Source organism: Phaenicophaeus curvirostris, chromosome 17 (genome assembly GCF_032191515.1).
Source record: "Phaenicophaeus curvirostris isolate KB17595 chromosome 17, BPBGC_Pcur_1.0, whole genome shotgun sequence".
Lineage (NCBI taxonomy): Eukaryota > Metazoa > Chordata > Aves > Cuculiformes > Cuculidae > Phaenicophaeus > Phaenicophaeus curvirostris.
In genome coordinates, this window is record NC_091408.1 from 4,205,449 (window position 1) to 4,223,159 (window position 17,711).

The following is a 17,711-nucleotide window of genomic DNA, read 5'->3' on the forward strand; positions in this document are numbered from 1 at the left end:
CATTTCAGGTGTAGTGTGGGATTTCAAGGCAGATGGGGCTGCACTTCTGTGAGTGTAAACCTTTTGGGGGTGAGCCTTGGGGCTGGGGGTGCCAGTCCTTTCACCTCGTGACTGTGTAAAGCGGAGCAACGTTGGTGAAAACACGTGGAGATGCCCTGCCTGGAAGTGCTGGATCGAACCACGGCTTTGTTAGCAACAAGGAAGCAAGAACAGACTGGAACCTGGCAGGTAAGGCAGGAAGAGGAGCTCTGAGATGGTTGAAATGAGGGGTAGTCCAGTGCTCGTTTACACATCTTATTAATTAGTGTTGTAGCGTGGCTGTTGGCAGATAATCAGAGCCTGTGACCCTACAACAACAGGGAAAAGTAACCCTAGTTCCCACATGGGCTGCATGGCAGCGCTGGTTTTTGGTGGCTTGTCCCCATCTCAGCTCTGTTATCAGACCTCTATTAATCAGACCTGAGGAGTCCAATCCCTAAAACCTTTGGAGCACCTACTATTTTACCGTAAGTGCATAAACCTGATTTCTAGAGTGCTTTTCAAGATCCTGGTCAAAGGAGCAGTGCTCATCCGTAAAGCTCTTGCAGCTCTACTCCAGGAAACTCTACAAAGACAAAGCGGTGCCCCCAGATGGGTTGCAAAGCAAAATGAGGAGGAGGTTTTGTACCAGCTGAGGTGTTTGTATCTCCTCAAGGTTGATGTCTTCATGAAAAGAAGAGTCAATTGGAAAACCAGGTGAGCTCAGCACAAGAGTGGTGCTTGGTGGGAACCTGCTCTGTAAGAAAACAGAAATAATCAGCATGGACAAAGCAAGGGAGATGCTTACTGGGAGCCAGGGAGTTAAAGGCCGTGCCTGTGCGGCAGCATTGCCTCCATCCCAGTGCTGCAAGCTGAGCAGGAGCCGTGCTGGGTGGTGGCTGGTAGCAATGGGCTGGTGGTGGCTGCTGTGACATCTCCAAACAGCAGGTTTCTAAAACTCCTTTAGGTGATGGTTTCACGCTGCTTCGTGAAGGTCTAGGGGAGCCAAGCCAGGTAACCCAACCGGGACCCAGCCGCCCTCACACTGGAAATTCGGTGTTTGCTTAAGGGTGGAGGTTAGGAAGCTCTGGCAGGGAGGGAGGCTGCTGCTCTCCTGTCCCTTGCCATGCGGGAGGGAGGGAGGCTGCTGCTCTCCTTGTCCCTCTGCATGCGGGAGGGAGGGAGGATGCTGCTCTCCTGTCCCTCTCCATGCGGGAGGGAGGCAGGGAGGGAGGATGATGCTGTTCTCCTGTCCCTCTGGATGCAGGAGGCAGGGAGGATGCTGCTCTCCTGTCCCTCTCCATGCGGGAGGGAGGCAGGGAGGGAGGATGCTGCTGCTCTCCTGTCCCTCTGCATGCGGGAGGCAGGGAGGATGCTGCTCTCCGTGTCCCCTGCTCTGGGTGCCCGTCCCGGGCTCCATCCCGCGCAGCCGGGGAGCGGGGCGGGGAAATATGCAAAAAAACCAATAAATTAAATAAAATAACCCGAACCAAACAAAGCCAAACCCACCCCCAGCCCCGTTTCTGGGGGTGGGCGGGCGAGCTGCGGCCGCCCGGGGGGGAATCCTCCCCTTCCCCGGGGCGGAGCGGGGCCTCCCTCCCTCCTTCCCTCCTTCCCTGCCTCCTTCCCTCCTTCTCTCGCCGCCGGAGCGGAACCGAAAGCGAAGGCGGCGCCGCCGCGGGCCCCGCGGAGCCTCGGGGAGCGGAGCGAGCGGCAGGTCGGGGGCCGGGGGGGCGCCGGGGATGCTCGGGGCGGGGGGGGCGGCGGCGGCGGCGCCTGTGCCCGCGGGGCTGCTGGGCTCGGCCTGCGGGGGCTGCGGGCGAGGGGCGGCGGGGACGGCGACTCCCCGGCCCGCCGGGGCTCCTGGGCCCGGAGAACAGCCCGTTCCTGCCCGCCCGGCGCCCCCAGAGGTGCCCGGGGTACCCAGGCTGGCAGCATCCTCGCTTCGGGATGTGGGAGCATCCTCGCTTCGGGATGTGGCAGCATCCTTGCTTGGGGTTGTGGGAGCATCCTCGCTTTGGGATGTGGGAGCATCCTTGCTTCAGGATGTGGCAGCATCCCTCGCTTTGGGATGTGGCAGCATCCCTGCTTCAGGATGTGGCAGCATCCTTGCTTTGGGATGTGGGAGCATCCTCGCTTTGGGATGTGGCAGCATCTGTGTTCAAAATGTGGCAGTATCCTTGCTTTGGGATGTGGGAGCATCCTTGCTTTGGGATGTGGCAGCATCTGGGTTCAGAATGTGGCAGTATCCTTGCTTCGGGATGTGACATTGAGGTGGCCGTCACCGGGCGTCCTGCAGACCCTACAGGGCTCCTTCCAGGTCGGCAAGGGCTCGGAGCAGAGGACTGGGGAGAGTTAGGTCATCAGGTTGGGACAACGAGAGGATTTTTAAGGTCACGGGGCAAATGAGAGGTCAGGAGAAGGTGGAGGAGATGGAGTTGGTGGAGCGACTGCGTGCAAGGAACAGGTCTCAGTGGGAGAAGCCACAGGTTGGGTCGCTGCGAGTGACCGAGCGTGGTTAGGAGGTGGTGGGATGCAGCTCTGTGTGGAGCACAGAGCGTGAGGAGCAACGGGGTAACAAACAGTAAAGACCAAAAGCTGTGGTGGGATGACCCCAGGAAGCTGGTGTGATGGAGCTGCAGGAGCAGAAACGATACCTGAGGACAGCAGCGGGTTGTCCTCTGGGGGCTGGTGCTGGCGAGGGGATGTGTGGTGGCGGGGGGCAGCCAGAGCTGCCTTCGTGGCCCCAGACTGGAGAGGCAGGTTCTCCCTGGGGCGAGGAGCCCTGTCTCTCCCCTGGGCCCTCTCCGGGAGCGCTTTGGTTTGGCAAAACCAGCCAGCACCACCTTGGAGCCCATCCCCGAGCGCGAGCGCTGCCAGGAGTGCCCGACCCACCAGCCCTGCTCAGGGAAGGTGGCTGTTATCAGATTGAGGAGGTAATTTTGAAGAGGCTTTGCTTTCAACTCAGCTCTAATGTCCTTTAAGTGGTGTTCACAAAGTGCAGAACCGCTCTCATTTCCTCTTTCATGGCCATCAGGGGCTGGAGCTGTTGTTTCCAGGAGACCTGGGAGCCGCTTGGCAGCGCTGGTGGCGCCCTGAGCTTGTCCTGGTCCTTGCTTAACACCAGGTCTAGAGCTTACACTCTTGTTCTGGTTAACTGATGGTATCTACCTATTGCTTAAGCAGTATTAGAGAGCATCATCAAGATTATAAAAAACCCCAAACTTATTAGAGATGCTTTTGGATTCCTGTTGAAACCTGCCGCTGGGTTTGATGCTCATACAACGCTGCCTGCCCCGCTTTGCATTTTTCCCTGGTTCTTTCCCCCGAGTTGGACGGGCTGGCAGCGCAGGAGGCTCCTCCGTTCACCCTGAGGCAATGAAAACCTTCACTGCTCTGGCACCAGCACCCGCTGTGCGTGGGGGGCTGGGTGCCTGTTTCCAGTATCTCTTTATTTTGGATGTCCTCTGACTTCTAGAGAAGCTGCTGGGAGATTTTTTTTTTTCCATGAAAAGTCAGGCAGGGATGCATATGGTCTTTGTATACTACAGTGACTAATATATTTCTGGCAAGGGTTGCGATTGCCCCTAGGAAGGGAAACTGTGATCGATGCCCCCGTTGCTGCAGATGACACTGCTCTTGGCACTGTTGTTTCCACCGCTGACAGTGACCAGGAAAAGCAAAATAGTCACTGGACTCTGCCCAGCGAGAGGTGATAAATGCCCCGCGCGCTGGCCCTGGTTAACTTTTAACCACAGACCTTCCGCGCTAGCAGGGGGACGATGCTCTGCAAGTAAAATCAGCCTTGGTTTAGGCAGTTTGTGTTCAATTTTGTTGTGAGCAGCTTATTTTGCAGCGTGTGAGCTGATCCCCATGGGAAGGATGGATGGAGGTGTTAGTGCTGGAGCTGGACCCCGATCCGTGTCTGGCCTGGCTGGAGAGAAGCGTGTGGGGTGGGGAGAGCGAGCGCGTGGCAGCTGGTGGGAGCCAAGAACCATCGCCCACCCTGGGTCTGGTTAGAGAAACAGCTCTGAGGTGGGAAGGATGGACCGGTGCGTCCGTATGCTCCGATTGAAATCTGTGCTGGCTGCGAGGTGTCGTCCTCTGTGCCCCCCAGAATGGGTCAGCGTGCTCCCATCCCGAGACAGCCCCGTGGACACGCTCCCAGAGGAGCTGGGGCAGCAGGAAGGGGCTGTAAAACCCACTTCACCTTCTCAGGGGCTGATTTTACTCCTATTTGTTTGCGCTAAGCCCCACGGACACCGAGTGAGAGCTGCTGCCAGGGTTTCACAGACCTCTCTTCATTTTAATATCCCTCTCCTTGCTGAATTAGATGCGAGACTGATTGCTTCGATAATCCTGCCGCAGCCGCTATGGGTTATATATGGATTGCAGCCAAAAGCCATGCCGATAAATCATTCCTATACACCAGGCTGTTATATTTCCTGAGGATTTTGTGGGCATGTGCTGCTCGCTTTTACGTAAGGATCTGCTGGAGTTCATACCAGTGTGTGCAGCTTTTCCCCAGCAACAACTCGGGTGGGTTGGTGAAGCCAGAAGTCTGTATTTCACCCCCTTTGGGCTTATTCCCTCCGTTCCAGCTATTTTAGTTTTCCCTCTGGCTGGGAATATCACAGAACACAGAATCACTAGGTTGGAAAAGACCCACTGGATCATCTAGTCCAACCATTCCTATCATAATATAGCTGTTCTCTTCCTCCTCCTCAGCCTGTTTGTGTGAGAACTGGCTGTGTTACCAGCAGCAGTCGTCCCACGTCCCCCGAGGCCACGTTCAACGTTGGGATCCTTCTTCTGGGTTTCTCTCGGGAAAGGTATCATCTCACAGGGTGATGTTTGAAAACCCCCCTGCTCAACCCCTTTGCACACAGACAAAGGGGGAAAAAAACCACCCTCCAATTTTCCAACCTGGCCGGTGTTACAATGGTGCTTGGATGACTTTTAGCCTGTTTACAGAGCCAGGGGAAGCCTCCTTGAATTAATCAGCCTTGATATGTTTATCCTGGTCAAGCCAATTAACTCCCACCAGCCGGGGCACGCTCTGCTCTCAAGTGTGGCAGAGACTTCGTGACTTTATGTTATAGAATCATAGAATAACCAGGTTGGAAGAGACCCACCGGATCATCGAGTCCAACCATGTTGCTCCGTCCCAGCCAAGTTCGGCGTGAACTCTTGGAAATTCAGATTCTGTGGGGGTGGGAGGGGACGCTCGGCTGCGCTGTGCCCCTGCCAGGGACCCGTGTCACAGCCAGCGATGCTCCTGGGGTGGCTTCGCCGCCGGGCTACGCCGATGAGCTGCCTTTTTTGGTGCGGTGGCGGAGCACGGCGAGGGCAAAGGGCTTGGCATTCGCGGTTGGCTTTAGGGGACGGCTATTTATATGTCCCCGCTGGCGGAGAGCCCTCTGCAAGCCAGGCAGCCAGCCTTGAGATGCATCCCCATGGGTCCAGGATGAGCGAGGGGGTTACCCATTTATTTTAATCCATTAAAACCCGCTGCCGTGGCCACCAGCGGCACCGGGGGGGCAATTCTACAGCCACGCCGCCTGCGACGCGGAGCCCTGGGCGGCTTGGCTGGAGGCTCCCGGCTCTCCTGCCCGGCAAAGCCCCAGCCGGGAGCTTATTCAGCCCCGCGAAACGCGGCGTTTCTGAAATAGTTTGTCCTTGTTGCTGTTCGCCGGCTTATTTATAGCTTCGCATCCCCTGCGTTTCTCCGCGCCGCGGAGCAGCCGGCAGCGCTGGGGCGGCTGCAGCTCTGGGCCGATCCCGCTCGGGCAATGAAGCTTCGGTTTACAGGTCGGCGTTGAAAACAGCAATTAGGCCATTGTGAAGCCTCGAGAAAGGGAGAGACAATTTGATTTCTGTACTTGACCCATAATTTCTGCCGGGCTTATTCAGAGGGGTTGCGCTGCCAGCGCATCACGGAAACTTCAATGGAGATGAGCGGAGCTAATTTTAACCGGCCGCCTCGCTGAGGTGTGGGAACCAGGCAGAAAAAACGCCTCAGACCTTATTCCTGCTTCTGGGCTGTTTGTTTCAGGATATTTTTTTTTTTTCGCTTGCTTTTGTGGCAGCTTCTTAACCTAGAAATTAAAATCGGGACTGGTGTCACGGCAGAGAAGGACGGTGGTTTACAATGAACCCCCCTGGTTGCAGCGGGGCACCCGGCGTGTGGGAATTGCACTGTTTTTTCCCCCTTTTAAAATTATTATTTAATGATATATGTATATATTTAATTCTTTGTTGTTAGCAGGCTTGTTTTCTCGTTTCTCCCAGGTTCAGGAAGGTGATTTTTGCACAGAAGGCTGTAGGGAACCCAGGACGAGGAAGAGGCGTTGCTGGCGATGACGAGCTGCTGGAGGAGGCAGTGAGCTGGGGGGGCTGATCCTGCACCCCACGCTTGGTAAGCGGCTCCCTGTGCCCATCAACTGCTTCGTTCCGGGGTGTTTGGCTGAGCTGTGTCTGCTCTGAGCGAGGAACCAAGTGGTATTTCTGCTGGCATCGCGCAGGGCTCTATCCCACCCCTATAAAATAGCCCTGTGGTGGGATTTGTGCAGTGGAGGTAGCGGGGCTGTTATTCCCTGGAGGTGTTTAAATAAAGGGGAGTGGAAGGAGCAGCCTTGGAGCTGGGGCTGGCACCTGCTTGGGGTCTGCCTCGCGGCGGGGTGGGCGCACGGCACCGCTGCTCTTGGCTTCACCATCCCCTATGGGATGAATAATCTGTAAATGACCGACAGGAGGAAATCCTGCTCGCCGGGAGAGCCTGACTGAGCCTCCTTGTGTTTGCAGACGCGCCTCCCCGTCGCGGCGTGGCCGGGATGAGGCCGTGGGTCGCACCATGCCCTCATGCGTCCCTGACTGCTCGCCCACCCCATCGTCCTCCTGCCGCGACCCAGCGCCCGGGGCACCCCGGAACCCCCCGCAGCTGAGCCCCCACCAGCCCAGCATGGCCTCGCTCATCGTGGTGACCGAGTACGATGCGACGGGGAGCGTCGGCGAGGAGGAGGAGATGAACGCACCTGCTGGGGAGGGTTTTGGGGACGGCCGGGAGCCCAGGGTGAAGCTGCACCTCTCCGGGCGAAAGCTCTCCCTGCAGGAGCGATCGCAGCCTGTCCGCTCTCCCGGGAGTAGCGATGGTGCCAACGAGCGCTTCATCTACCCGTCCCTCCCTTACTCTCCGGTGACATCGCCGCACTCCTCCCCGCGGCTGCCGCGACGGCCCACGGTGGAGTCCAACCGCGTGTCCATCACGGGACTCCAGGTGAGGAGGAATCATTGCTGCCCCTGGGGTTCTCCTGCCTCTCTCTGCCGGCTTTCCACCCCTATGGCATTGTTTCTCGCTCGGTTTTTTGGGATAAAACCCCACAGCATGTCCACAGCCGCACAGCAGGAGGCGGTGAGACACCCTTATCCATCCTTGTCTGTGGGGACGGCCCTTGGGGAGGTGGGACCCAGAAAGTTTGCCATTTTTCATGTCTTTTGTAGGTGCCTCTGGCTCTCACAGCTGTGTTCTCCTCTTCAAAATAAAAAAAAACCAAACAGACTCACTGAGATCTAAGGAGAAAATGGCCCTGCCTGCCCCAGCCTGCCAGTGCTGACAGAAAACAGGCAGCAAGTGGCTGTTTTGCCCATAAGAAATAAAAATAATCAGCACCAGGTCACTGATATTAGACTCCCTGGGCTCTCCTGGCTGCTGACCCCACTGCCACCTGCCCATCGTGCCCTCAGGTGCTGTATGAGCAGAGAATATTGCCTGCTCGTTTGCAATTAGCTGGTTATAAACACGCCGACCCGTGGCTCGTGAATCAAAGCTGCCCAGTCCCCTGCCCGGAACAGGGCGTGAGCGTGCAGAGAAAGTTTTGCTGGAGATTTAAAAGGAGGAGAGCAAATGCAAGCGGTTCCGTGGCTCATGTTGGACCCTCTCGCTTCTCCCCACAGGACTGCGTGCAGCTCAATCAGTACAAGCTGAAGGACGAGATCGGGAAGGTGGATATTGGCTGGATTCGTGGTGGGACTGGGGGATTTGGGGTTGGACGGGGGAGTTTGGGGCAGGAGGGCACTGGGCTCATTTTTGCTGTCAGGATGGTGTTCAAAGCCAGGCTGGATGGGACCTTGGGCAGCCTGATCTAGTGTGACATGTCCCTGCCCATCGCAGGGGGTTGGAACTGGATGATCTTTAAGGTCCCTTCCAACCTAAACTATACTATGATTCTATGGTGAGATGGCATTTTCAGCTGCTCAGCACCAGCTGCTCGGCCAGCTCTTTGCTGTGCCACCGGTCTCTGCTGGGTGATGCCATTTGAGTTGTTTGGGTGTTTTTAATTGCTATTAATTTCCCCCATCCCCCCTTTCTCTGACAAAATGGGGCGTTTGAACCTTTTCCTCGCTGGCAGCGTGATGCCAGACCATGCAGTGAGAGCTCCCCCCAGCATCACCTGCCAGCTCCGTGATCCCGGTGGGGTCGGGTTTGCGGAGGAGCTCGTTGCCTGGTTTGGTGCCGTAGGGTGTTTTGGACTAACTGAAGCCCACGGCTCTGCCCCCTCTCTAGGGCTCCTATGGGGTGGTGAAGCTGGCGTACAACGAGGATGATAACACCTACTATGTGAGTAAAGCGCGGCCACAGCGGGGTGGTTGGCGTGGGGATGGGTTCCCTCCCCTGGCTTCATGCCCAGCTCCATGCTGGACACATCCTGCTGGCCCCGTTTTGTTCTTAATTTGCCCCAAATTCCTGTGTGTTTTCCCCTCTTGCAGGCAATGAAGGTTCTTTCCAAAAAGAAGCTGATGAGGCAGGCGGGCTTCCCCCGTAAGTGGCACGGAAGAAGCTTTGGGATGGGGGAGACCTCGGGGGCTCGTTCCCAGCTGGACGTTCTTCTTCGTCATTCCCACAGGTCGCCCGCCGCCCCGTGGGGCCAAAGGTGCTTCCGAGGGCTGCCTGCAGCCCAAAGGGCCCATCGAGCAGGTCTACCAGGAGATCGCCATCCTGAAGAAGCTGGACCACCCCAACGTGGTGAAGCTGGTGGAGGTGAGCACCAACCAGCCCTTCCCCAAAACCCACCCTGAGTGCGAGGAAGCCTGGATGCTGTGGGGATGGGCTGCGCGTTGGCTTGGGTGGAGGGGCTGGGTTTTCACTGGTTTAAAAGGTGGGTATTTTTTATTCCTGCCTCCCAAAAGAGGATTTATTTTTGTTCTCTGCCCAGAAAGAGAAATGTAGAAATACGTTGTTTACTTGGAAGCAAGTGCTTAGATGTTTTTTGGGGAGGAACTGATCTTTCTTCGGGTTCTGTGGAGTAGCTGCTCTGCCCTCCGCCCACTGACTGCACGAAATGGTCCAAAAATCAAGAATTAAGGATGTGCAGGCTGGAGCTTGTTTGGGTCACGAGTCAGATGGTGCTTCCTGTGTGTTTTAAATATTTACTTCCTTAAAGTACAGCAATATCTCTGTCCTGTGTTTCTTCCCCACCACTTGTGGGCAGGAGCTCAGAGGCGAGCAGACCAGGCTAATGGTGCCGAGGGTGCAGAATTTAGAAGGCTGCTGAATAAATCATCGTGGTGTTTCATTTACAAGGTTTTGTTGGTGCTGTTTAATTTCCTTTCTGCTTCTTTTGGCAGGTGCTGGATGACCCCAGCGAGGATCACCTGTACATGGGTATCGCAGCGCTCGCGGGGTGTCGGGGGGAGTGGGGTTTGCCAGGGGAAAGGGTTCTCCCTGCGTTTCGGGGCAGCCGCATGTGGGGTTGGATCCCTCCTCTGGTTGTGGGTACGGCCTGGGTGTGCTGGATGAGCAAATCCCCTCTAATGGTCAGAGCACACGGGATCCAGTCTGGGTTCAGAATTATAGAACGATTGGGGTCAAAAGGGACCCGAAAGCCCATCCACCTCCCACCGGATCAGGGTGCTCCAAGCCTCATCCAACCTGGTCTTGAACCCCTCCAGGGATGGGGCTTCCACGACTTCTTTGGGCAACCTGGGCCAGGGCCTCCCCACCCTCACAGTTAAAAATATCTTCCTAAGATCTCCAGATGTTTCCGCGGAAAGGAGACAGGAATGCTTTATAGCACTTTGTAGGCTTTAGTTAGACATCAGGGAATGCTTTGCCATGAGATGTGCCGGCATTTATATCCTCAGCTCTGAAGCTGGGCTGCTAGAAAGTCGTTTTATTTCTCCGGTGTCGAAAACAGGGCACGTTTTAATTATCCACAGTACAAATGAGCTCCTTCCCAGCCTGCCTTGCAGAGCGCAGTGGTTTGCTTGATGTAAATACATACAATTTTGAAGGAGATAGTTCTCTTCCATCATATATATTGAGCCTGTACTAGTGGAGGAGTGTATGATGCCAAGGCCAAGTGCATCATTTTGCTCGAGGTCTGGGCTCAGCCTTGGTTTTGCAGGTAAACTGGGGGCTTTAGTGTATTATGCGGATGCTGAAGTTGCAGCACTGAGAAGGCACTTGGGAGCATCCCTTTAATTGAAAATGAAAGCAACCAAAATGCCATGAGCCCTGATGTCACCTCCATTTTAAAAAAGTAAATTATTTTTAGGATTTTTGTCATTAAAATAATTGCTTTTGTGCTGAGACTGTGCTCGCAGGAGCTGTAACCTGTAAGTGATGCGTTATCACCTTCTCTTTTGTGTTTCAGTGTTTGAACTGGTGAAGCAAGGGTGAGTACTGAATTACAGATTTAAATCTACTAGAGCATGAACGTGAGAGGGGTTTGTGGGTGGCACAGCTCGGCCATCGGAGGCGGTTGTGGGACACCAAGGAGATGGGGAGGTTCCTGAGGGATCCCCTGTGGGTTTCAATGACATCTCTGCAGCCCGGTTACACAACCCAGCTGTGTACACCCACTACATGTGGGCCTGTGTGCTGTCACCAGCCGGTGGCAAAGCCTCCGGGAATCTGTTCCCGCGCATCCGTGTGGGGAATGAGCTCCATTCTCTGTTGCCTTTGCAGCCCTGTGATGGAAATCCCAACCGTGAATCCTCTCAGCGAGGACCAGGCTCGCTTCTACTTCCAGGACCTGATCAAGGGCATTGAATACTGTGAGTGTCCATGCAAAAAAAGATGGGATTTTTTTATTTTTTATTCCTCTAAACACCTAGGGCTGGGCTTTTGGCTGGTGTCTCACGGCTCATGCTCCTGCATGATGGTTTCTGAAAGTGGAGCTGGTTGTGGTGTTAGCAGAAAGGCTTCCAGCCACGCAGGGGCTTCGTGCTGCTGCTGAATCGCTGGTTTTCCCTTTGGCTGCAGTGCACTACCAAAAGATAATCCACCGGGACATTAAACCTTCCAACCTCCTTGTGGGAGAAGATGGACACATCAAGATTGCCGACTTCGGAGTGAGCAACGAGTTCAAGGGAGCTGATGCCCTCTTAACCAACACCGTGGGCACTCCAGCCTTCATGGCCCCGGAGACGCTCTCAGAAACCAGAAAAATCTTCTCCGGAAAGGTATTTAATAGCGATTTGAGGGGTTTTGGATTCATCTTCCTTGCACACGCTGTCTGTTGCTGGTCTAACTATGCTTCCTTCGCCCTGCAGGCTTTGGATGTCTGGGCCATGGGGATCACGCTGTACTGCTTCGTATTTGGGCAGGTAATGAGATTGCCTGTTTTGGTGGTCCAGGGGGGTACTGTGTGCTTCCCATGTGCCAGATATTTTTCCCCTGGGAAAAAATTCTATGCCTGATTGGATTTTTTTAGGAATGGAGCTCTTGTAGTCATTTGGTCATTTTTAATCAAATGTTATTTTCACTGCGTTTAAAATAAGACGTTGATATAATAGGAAACCCTCTGGTATTTCCCTCTAACTGGCTCCTTGCTCTCCTTCAAACCCTACAAGATCCCGATGCTCGACTGGCTGCCCTACTGCCAATTCTAACAGAGGTTGTTACTTTTCTCATTGCTTTATTTTCTTCATGCTAGTGCCCTTTTATGGATGAAAGGATCCTGAGTTTACACAATAAAATCAAGACCCAAGCGCTGGAGTTCCCAGACCAGTAAGTACTCAAACCCCTCAGCCCTTATTTTAAAGCTCATTCAAGTCTTTTCTCAGGCTCTGCCTGGGTGGGACTGGCGCTGCTTCACTGTGCTTTTGCAAAACTTGGATTCTGGGCCTTTCTGCTAGCCCTTTGCCCTGGAAAACTTTCTTTGCATTAAGCGTGAAGGCAACATTTCTTGGTTTGCAGTTGCTGAAGAAGGAGTGATTCAAGTTGCAGAGGCATTTGAGGAACAGATTAACCTTCACAGTTGCTGCCTGTTGGTTTTTAGCCTGAGTGGAGTTGGTGTCAGGCTCTCCCAGCCCTGTACAAATGGGACCATGCTTGGAATTGCCCTCAAAGAGGATATTTTTGCTTCCCTGAAGGGCTGGAGGAGAAAGGGCTGTGTGGCATTTGGGTGTACAAATACCCTGAACTCATCCCTTCCAGAGCTGGGGTCCAGCCCCAGTCTGTCAAGGTCGCTGGTGCTGTGGTAGAGAAGGGAGGCAGCAGCCATCCCTTTCCCCACCTCATCTCTCCCCTCTCTCCTTTCCCCAGGCCAGAAGTTACAGACTTCTTAAAGGATTTGATTACACGTATGCTGGATAAAAATCCTGAATCTAGGATTTCGGTCCCAGAAATCAAGGTACTGACTCAATACCCCGGTGTTGGCTGTGGCTTCACTTCTGTTGGGTTCTTCTTACTAGACTATTTTTGGGAGTCAGTTTGATCGCGCCAGGCTAGGTCCTCCCCCTGTGCCCAGAGCTCCTGGGCAGGTAAGTCCCAGCTCCTTCCCCTGCTCCGGGACCCGCTCAGCTTTGGGACCTTTGGTGCCTACAGAAGTCACAGGCAAAAGGAAATCCCCTGAGTACAGTATTTCCTCTGCTACCAGGAAAGTACTGTGCAACAGCCTTTCGCAGGAGATTTCTGGTCCTCCGCCCCTGCGGCATCCTGGAAGGGGCGAGAAGCTGAGAAAATGGAGACTAAGGTAGGGGGAAAGGATTGCGGGGGAATTGCTGAACCATTTTGTGCTCCTCCAGCAGCCGCCCAAGACGCCAGGTGTGTGAGCAAGGAGAAAGAGGTGTTTCTGCCTTCTGTCGTGGATTAATTCAGGTCCAAGGCTAAGACTCGATCGGTTGCCCCATCACTACTGCTCATGCGTGGGGTCTGGAATAAACCACTCCTGCCTCTCGGTGCTGTCTCATCTGTAAGATGAGAGTGACAATAGGTCTTCTTCCCTAAAACCACCTGAGGTGCCCAGTGCTGTAGAGTCACCGAGGTTATTGCTCCGTTGTGTTGATGGGGCCAGTGCTGGCTCCGGATGAGCAACACCGTGGCATTTTCTGCTCCAGGCTGAGCAGTTCCCAGCGGCGCCGGGGTAAGCTGCCTCACCACTGAGATGTCACGTCTCTCCCCTGCTCCCTAGAATTTCAGGAGCACGTAGGGGCCGTAGCTTGGGCAAGGAGATGCGTTTGCCAGGCTCGTGTGGTTTAAGTTACGAAAAAGAGGAAATCGTTCCTGACAGGCTGTGTTATTAATTGAAGTTACACCCGTGGGTCACCAAGAACGGAGCGGAGCTGCTGCCCACCGAGGATGAGAACTGCACCCTGGTCGAGGTGACGGAGGAGGAGGTGGAGAATTCAGTCAAGCACATCCCCAGCCTGGCCACCGTGGTGAGTGTGGGCAAGGTGATGGGCTGTGGACGCGCACTGGGGTCCACGCTGCCTCCCAGGGCAATCCTGAGTGGCTGGAGGGGGCTGCTGAAGGTGCATTGGACAGGATTCGAGCAAAGATCTTCCCTCTCTCAGAAGCAAACGCTGCCAGACTGAGTCTCAGCATCAAACTGGAGGTGGCCGTACTCTGCGCTGTGTGAGGTTACTTCAGAGTGGTCCCAACGGGGGTTGCTGGTCTCCACGCTTGAGCTGGCTGCCTAAATATCACTGTGTTTGCTCAGGGCACAAGAGCATCCCACAGCCAGGAGGAGCGGGTGTTTTGGCTAAGCACGAGGAGCTCCTGCCCTGCTCTGCCCGTCCATCCGTAGGGACTGCGGGAGCTTCCTGGATTTTATCTGGGCCAAGGCGTGCATCAGCCCCCGCCTGGAGCTATTCTTAGTGAATTCACCTCGTTTCTTTTCAAGCCCCTATTTTTACTCTCTCCAACTCGCCGTGGTGGCGAGAACCAGAGCGTAACCCTGCCCTGTGTGGAACATGGAATCCTTTTGGGGTTTGATTTCTTTGAGTGCCTGCTAGCCCTTACACTAGGATAAACAGTGAGCGGCCGTTCACAGTTCACTGGTGTGGCTTGTAGACACCCAGGTCATGAATTGTTTTGAGGTACAGGTCTCGCTTTGAAGCCTCTTTCCCCTCTCATGGCTGTGCCCACGCCTGGCTCCATTTCTGGAGCAATCCCGCTTCAGTACCCTGCAGAAGCCTCTTCAACCACAGAAACGTTAATATGCAAATGTGCCTTGTGCTGCTCAGGCTGAGAAAGCAAATCTTGCTCTGAAGAAATCACCATTAATGAGGGGTTCTCCCCTCAAGTCACCTCAGCAGAGTTGACTTGCTGTGATGCAGCAGAGGATGGCTCAGTGCTCCCAGCCCTGTTGAAAATCCGTGTGTTTAGCACAGCTCAGGGCAAATGAACTTCTATTGCAACTTTTACCTCTTAAATAACACACCACCTCCAGGCAGCTCTTGTATTTTCCCATTTGCATTTGTTACTCACCATTACTTTTCGGTGCCTGATCTTTGTGCATCCAGCTGCAGGCATTAATGCTCGAGTACAAGGCTCGTGTGGCTTCAGCTCTCACATGGGTTTCAGACAAGGATACAGCCCTTGTATTAAGCAGCTGGAGGCTTGTAAATATGCTTCCTTCTGGCTTTGTTTTAAAAGAGAACTTTGACTTGTTTTCTTAATTACGTGGGCATAAGGGTTGGATGTTGCTGTTGCTCTTGAATGAAAGGGAAGCGTCCCTGGCAAACTCCCATTTGGTCTTGCAGATCTTGGTTAAAACGATGATCCGGAAGCGATCCTTTGGCAACCCATTCGAGGGGAGCAGGAGGGAAGAGCGGTCGTTGTCTGCCCCGGGGAACCTGCTGCCGTAAGTGTCGTTGCTCGCTTCAGCCTAAAAAGATATTTTCAGTTTGTCTTAACGCTCTGGCAATCGCCGCGAAGCGCAGGAGGAGAATTCAAGAAGTCTGGTTTTCAATCTTTTCTCGTGGGACCATGAACTGGGATGTTCACACGCTCTGACCTGTAACTGCTTTGTGGGATGATTGTTGTGACATGCATATCTTGCCCCTCTGGAAAGTATCTTTTTATGGCACTTCCAGCCTGTTACAGACGAGCTGCGGGGAGGCGACACACGCTCAGGGTCCTAAAGGTCCTGTGGTTCCTGTGGTGGGGAAGGGACAGGTGCTGGTGCTTTGTTGTCTGCTTTGCCTTTTTCTGAGTCGCTCAGGAACTGCTTTATTTCCTTTTGAAGCAGGAAACAAGGCAGTGAAGATAATCTGAAATGCAATGACTTGCCCAACGTGGGAGAGGAGGAACTCCTTTCGTGAACGTGGACTTTGTGGTTCTTTTGAGCACGTCGGTTATGAAGTGGATGAGTGATATGAACACCAAACGCAGCATGACATGGCGCTATTTCCATATAATGCTGGATGTAGAGCTTACACAGCAGCATGTTATAAGACATCCGACTACTTGTCATAGACATTGAACATCTCCGATCACTTGGATTGCTGACGTCTTGTGGGAGAGATGCTGGCTGGTGGCAGAGAGAGGTGAGCTATGGTGTTGAGCAGCAACACTGCTTTGCAAAAAAAAAAAAAAAAAGAAAAGCAGTCAAACAAAAACACATTTGGAACTGCTTTTACCTGGTTTTAATGCCAAATAATTTCCGGGGACTAATGCCAGCATTCCAGGGGTGCTGTACGCCCATCGCGGAGCACAGCAGTAAAGCTACACGTGCGCACTTTGAGAGTTCACGACCTACCGGAAATGTTGTTGCATCTGTTTCTCGTTGTTCTGGTTTGTTTTTAATCAATACCTTTTTAACTGCATGGGAACAAAGCAAAAAAAACCCACCTCTTCAGCTTTTTAAAGAATGCCTACCTTTGTGAGCCAAGTTGTGTTAAACAGCATCTTCCAGACATTCAGAAAGCGAGGTTAATTACCTCCTAAGGTAATTAACGCCTTTCCTAAGGTCTGGGCGTGACTAGGACTTCGTAAGTTGAGTATTCAGTGTATGAAAGGAAAAGGTATCTAAGGGCTTAAGTTCAGTCTGAACTATTTTTGCTGCAGACATTGGAGTGAAAGGTGGTGTTTAGCTGAATGTTTCTTTTGAATAGCAGAGGAAGCACTAACAGTTTGTTTCTAAATGTTTTACTTGATCTAGGTAGATATATTATTAAATATAAAATTCAGGGTAAAATCCTTCACTTCCATGTACATTACATGGTTTACTACAGTTAAAAACAATACAACTTATGCTATTTTTTAAGTATAGACTTAGGGCTTGCTTAGAATTGAAGATCTTAACGAAATACTTAGATTAGCTAGTAATTTTCAAAGAAACTTTTAATCTGGATTTTGGGGCCAATGCTATGTATTTTTTGCAAGTTCATTACTAGTAATTTGTGAATGCCTGTGGATCAGAGGCTTGTTAGTAAATTAAGTGTATACCTACTTCATGGATTGTTTCTTATGAAGAGCTCTTTCACCTTCAGTCAGATTACTCTGATTATTTTGTGGTGCTTGTAAAAAATAATAATCTATCATGGGGTGGGAGAGACTCTGGCGTCCAGACTCGCTTTCCCAAGTTCTCCGTGCTCAGACAAAGCTGGAGAATGGCAGAGTGTGGGTGAGCTGGAGAAGAGCTTGGAGATTTGCTTGGGGAAAGGGGTCATGGTAAGTACAGATTTTTTTTGTGGATGGAGCATGGAACTGGGGAGGAAGATCTGACACCTTCTCTTCTCAGTCTGATGCGGTTGTGTGACCTTGAAGGAGGAATTTAAAATGATGGTGTACCTGAAAAAAGGGGAGGACTCGAATGTCCCAGGCATGTCAGGGACTGCTAAGGCCTAATTCTTTGCCCTGAGGAATGAGGCACTAGGAGAGACCCAAGTATTTTGGTTAAGGGCAAGATCTGTGCCTGCTAACCCTGGCCACGGGTCTCATGTCTCAAGGAAGTGACTTATCCCCTTGTCTTCCTTGATCTTGGGCCCTGCAAGCAGCAGAGCGCCCAGGTTCTTGGCCCTGCTCAGTCGGACCCAGCCAGGTAATTCCTGGTTAGGACTGGTCTTTGTTAAAGCCGGCGCAGCAGGTGCCTGCAAAAAAATGCCCCTTACATCTTTTGATTGCTTGATGAAATGCTCCCCCTAAATCACAATTTATTACCAAAACATTGTGCTGCTGTGGTTCGTAGTTTAGGAGCAGTACTATGGAGTTTGGAGCCATAAGACGTGCACTGTTTTCCTCCCATTTTAGCCTGAGGCTATGCCAAAGCCCTGCAGCTTCAGCAGTGGGAAAACCAAACAGGTAACTCGAGGTGCCAGCACTACTACAGCTGCCTGCTCCCCCTTTCCTAAACAGAACTTGTTATGGTGGAAATGAATGCGAGGCGGGGGCAGCTTGATTCTCTAACCTTGTAAATGAACTTGTTCTGAAAAAAAAAAAAAAAGAAAAAGGGGGGGAATGTGAT

The 17,711-nt window shown here is 53.0% G+C and overlaps 2 protein-coding genes across 7 annotated transcripts in view; one reads left to right on the plus strand and one right to left on the minus strand.

Moving 5' to 3' along the window:
- Window positions 1-17,711, minus strand: part of P2RX7 (purinergic receptor P2X 7) — a 100,077-nt gene that overhangs the window by 56,888 nt on the left and 25,478 nt on the right. The gene's annotated exons all lie outside the window — the stretch shown is intronic.
- On the plus strand, window positions 1,680-17,696 carry CAMKK2 (calcium/calmodulin dependent protein kinase kinase 2). Of its 6 annotated transcripts, none has more exons than XM_069871223.1 (18): window positions 1,680-1,735; window positions 6,310-6,436; window positions 6,823-7,294; window positions 7,972-8,019; window positions 8,582-8,635; window positions 8,785-8,836; window positions 8,922-9,055; window positions 9,643-9,679; window positions 10,671-10,692; window positions 10,985-11,073; window positions 11,282-11,481; window positions 11,572-11,625; window positions 11,955-12,028; window positions 12,566-12,653; window positions 12,900-12,995; window positions 13,552-13,680; window positions 15,007-15,107; window positions 15,492-17,696. In XM_069871223.1, the coding sequence occupies exons 3-18, from the start codon at window positions 6,872-6,874 to the stop codon at window positions 15,565-15,567; spliced, it is 1,677 nt and encodes a 558-aa protein (XP_069727324.1). In that variant the 5' UTR covers window positions 1,680-1,735; window positions 6,310-6,436; window positions 6,823-6,871; the 3' UTR covers window positions 15,568-17,696. The 6 variants fall into 6 exon arrangements, 4 of the variants coding, with proteins under 4 accessions (XP_069727324.1, XP_069727325.1, XP_069727326.1 ...); XM_069871224.1 differs by having other exon boundaries at window positions 1,682-1,735; window positions 15,495-17,696; XR_011338672.1 differs by lacking the exon at window positions 15,492-17,696 and having other exon boundaries at window positions 1,681-1,735; window positions 13,533-13,680.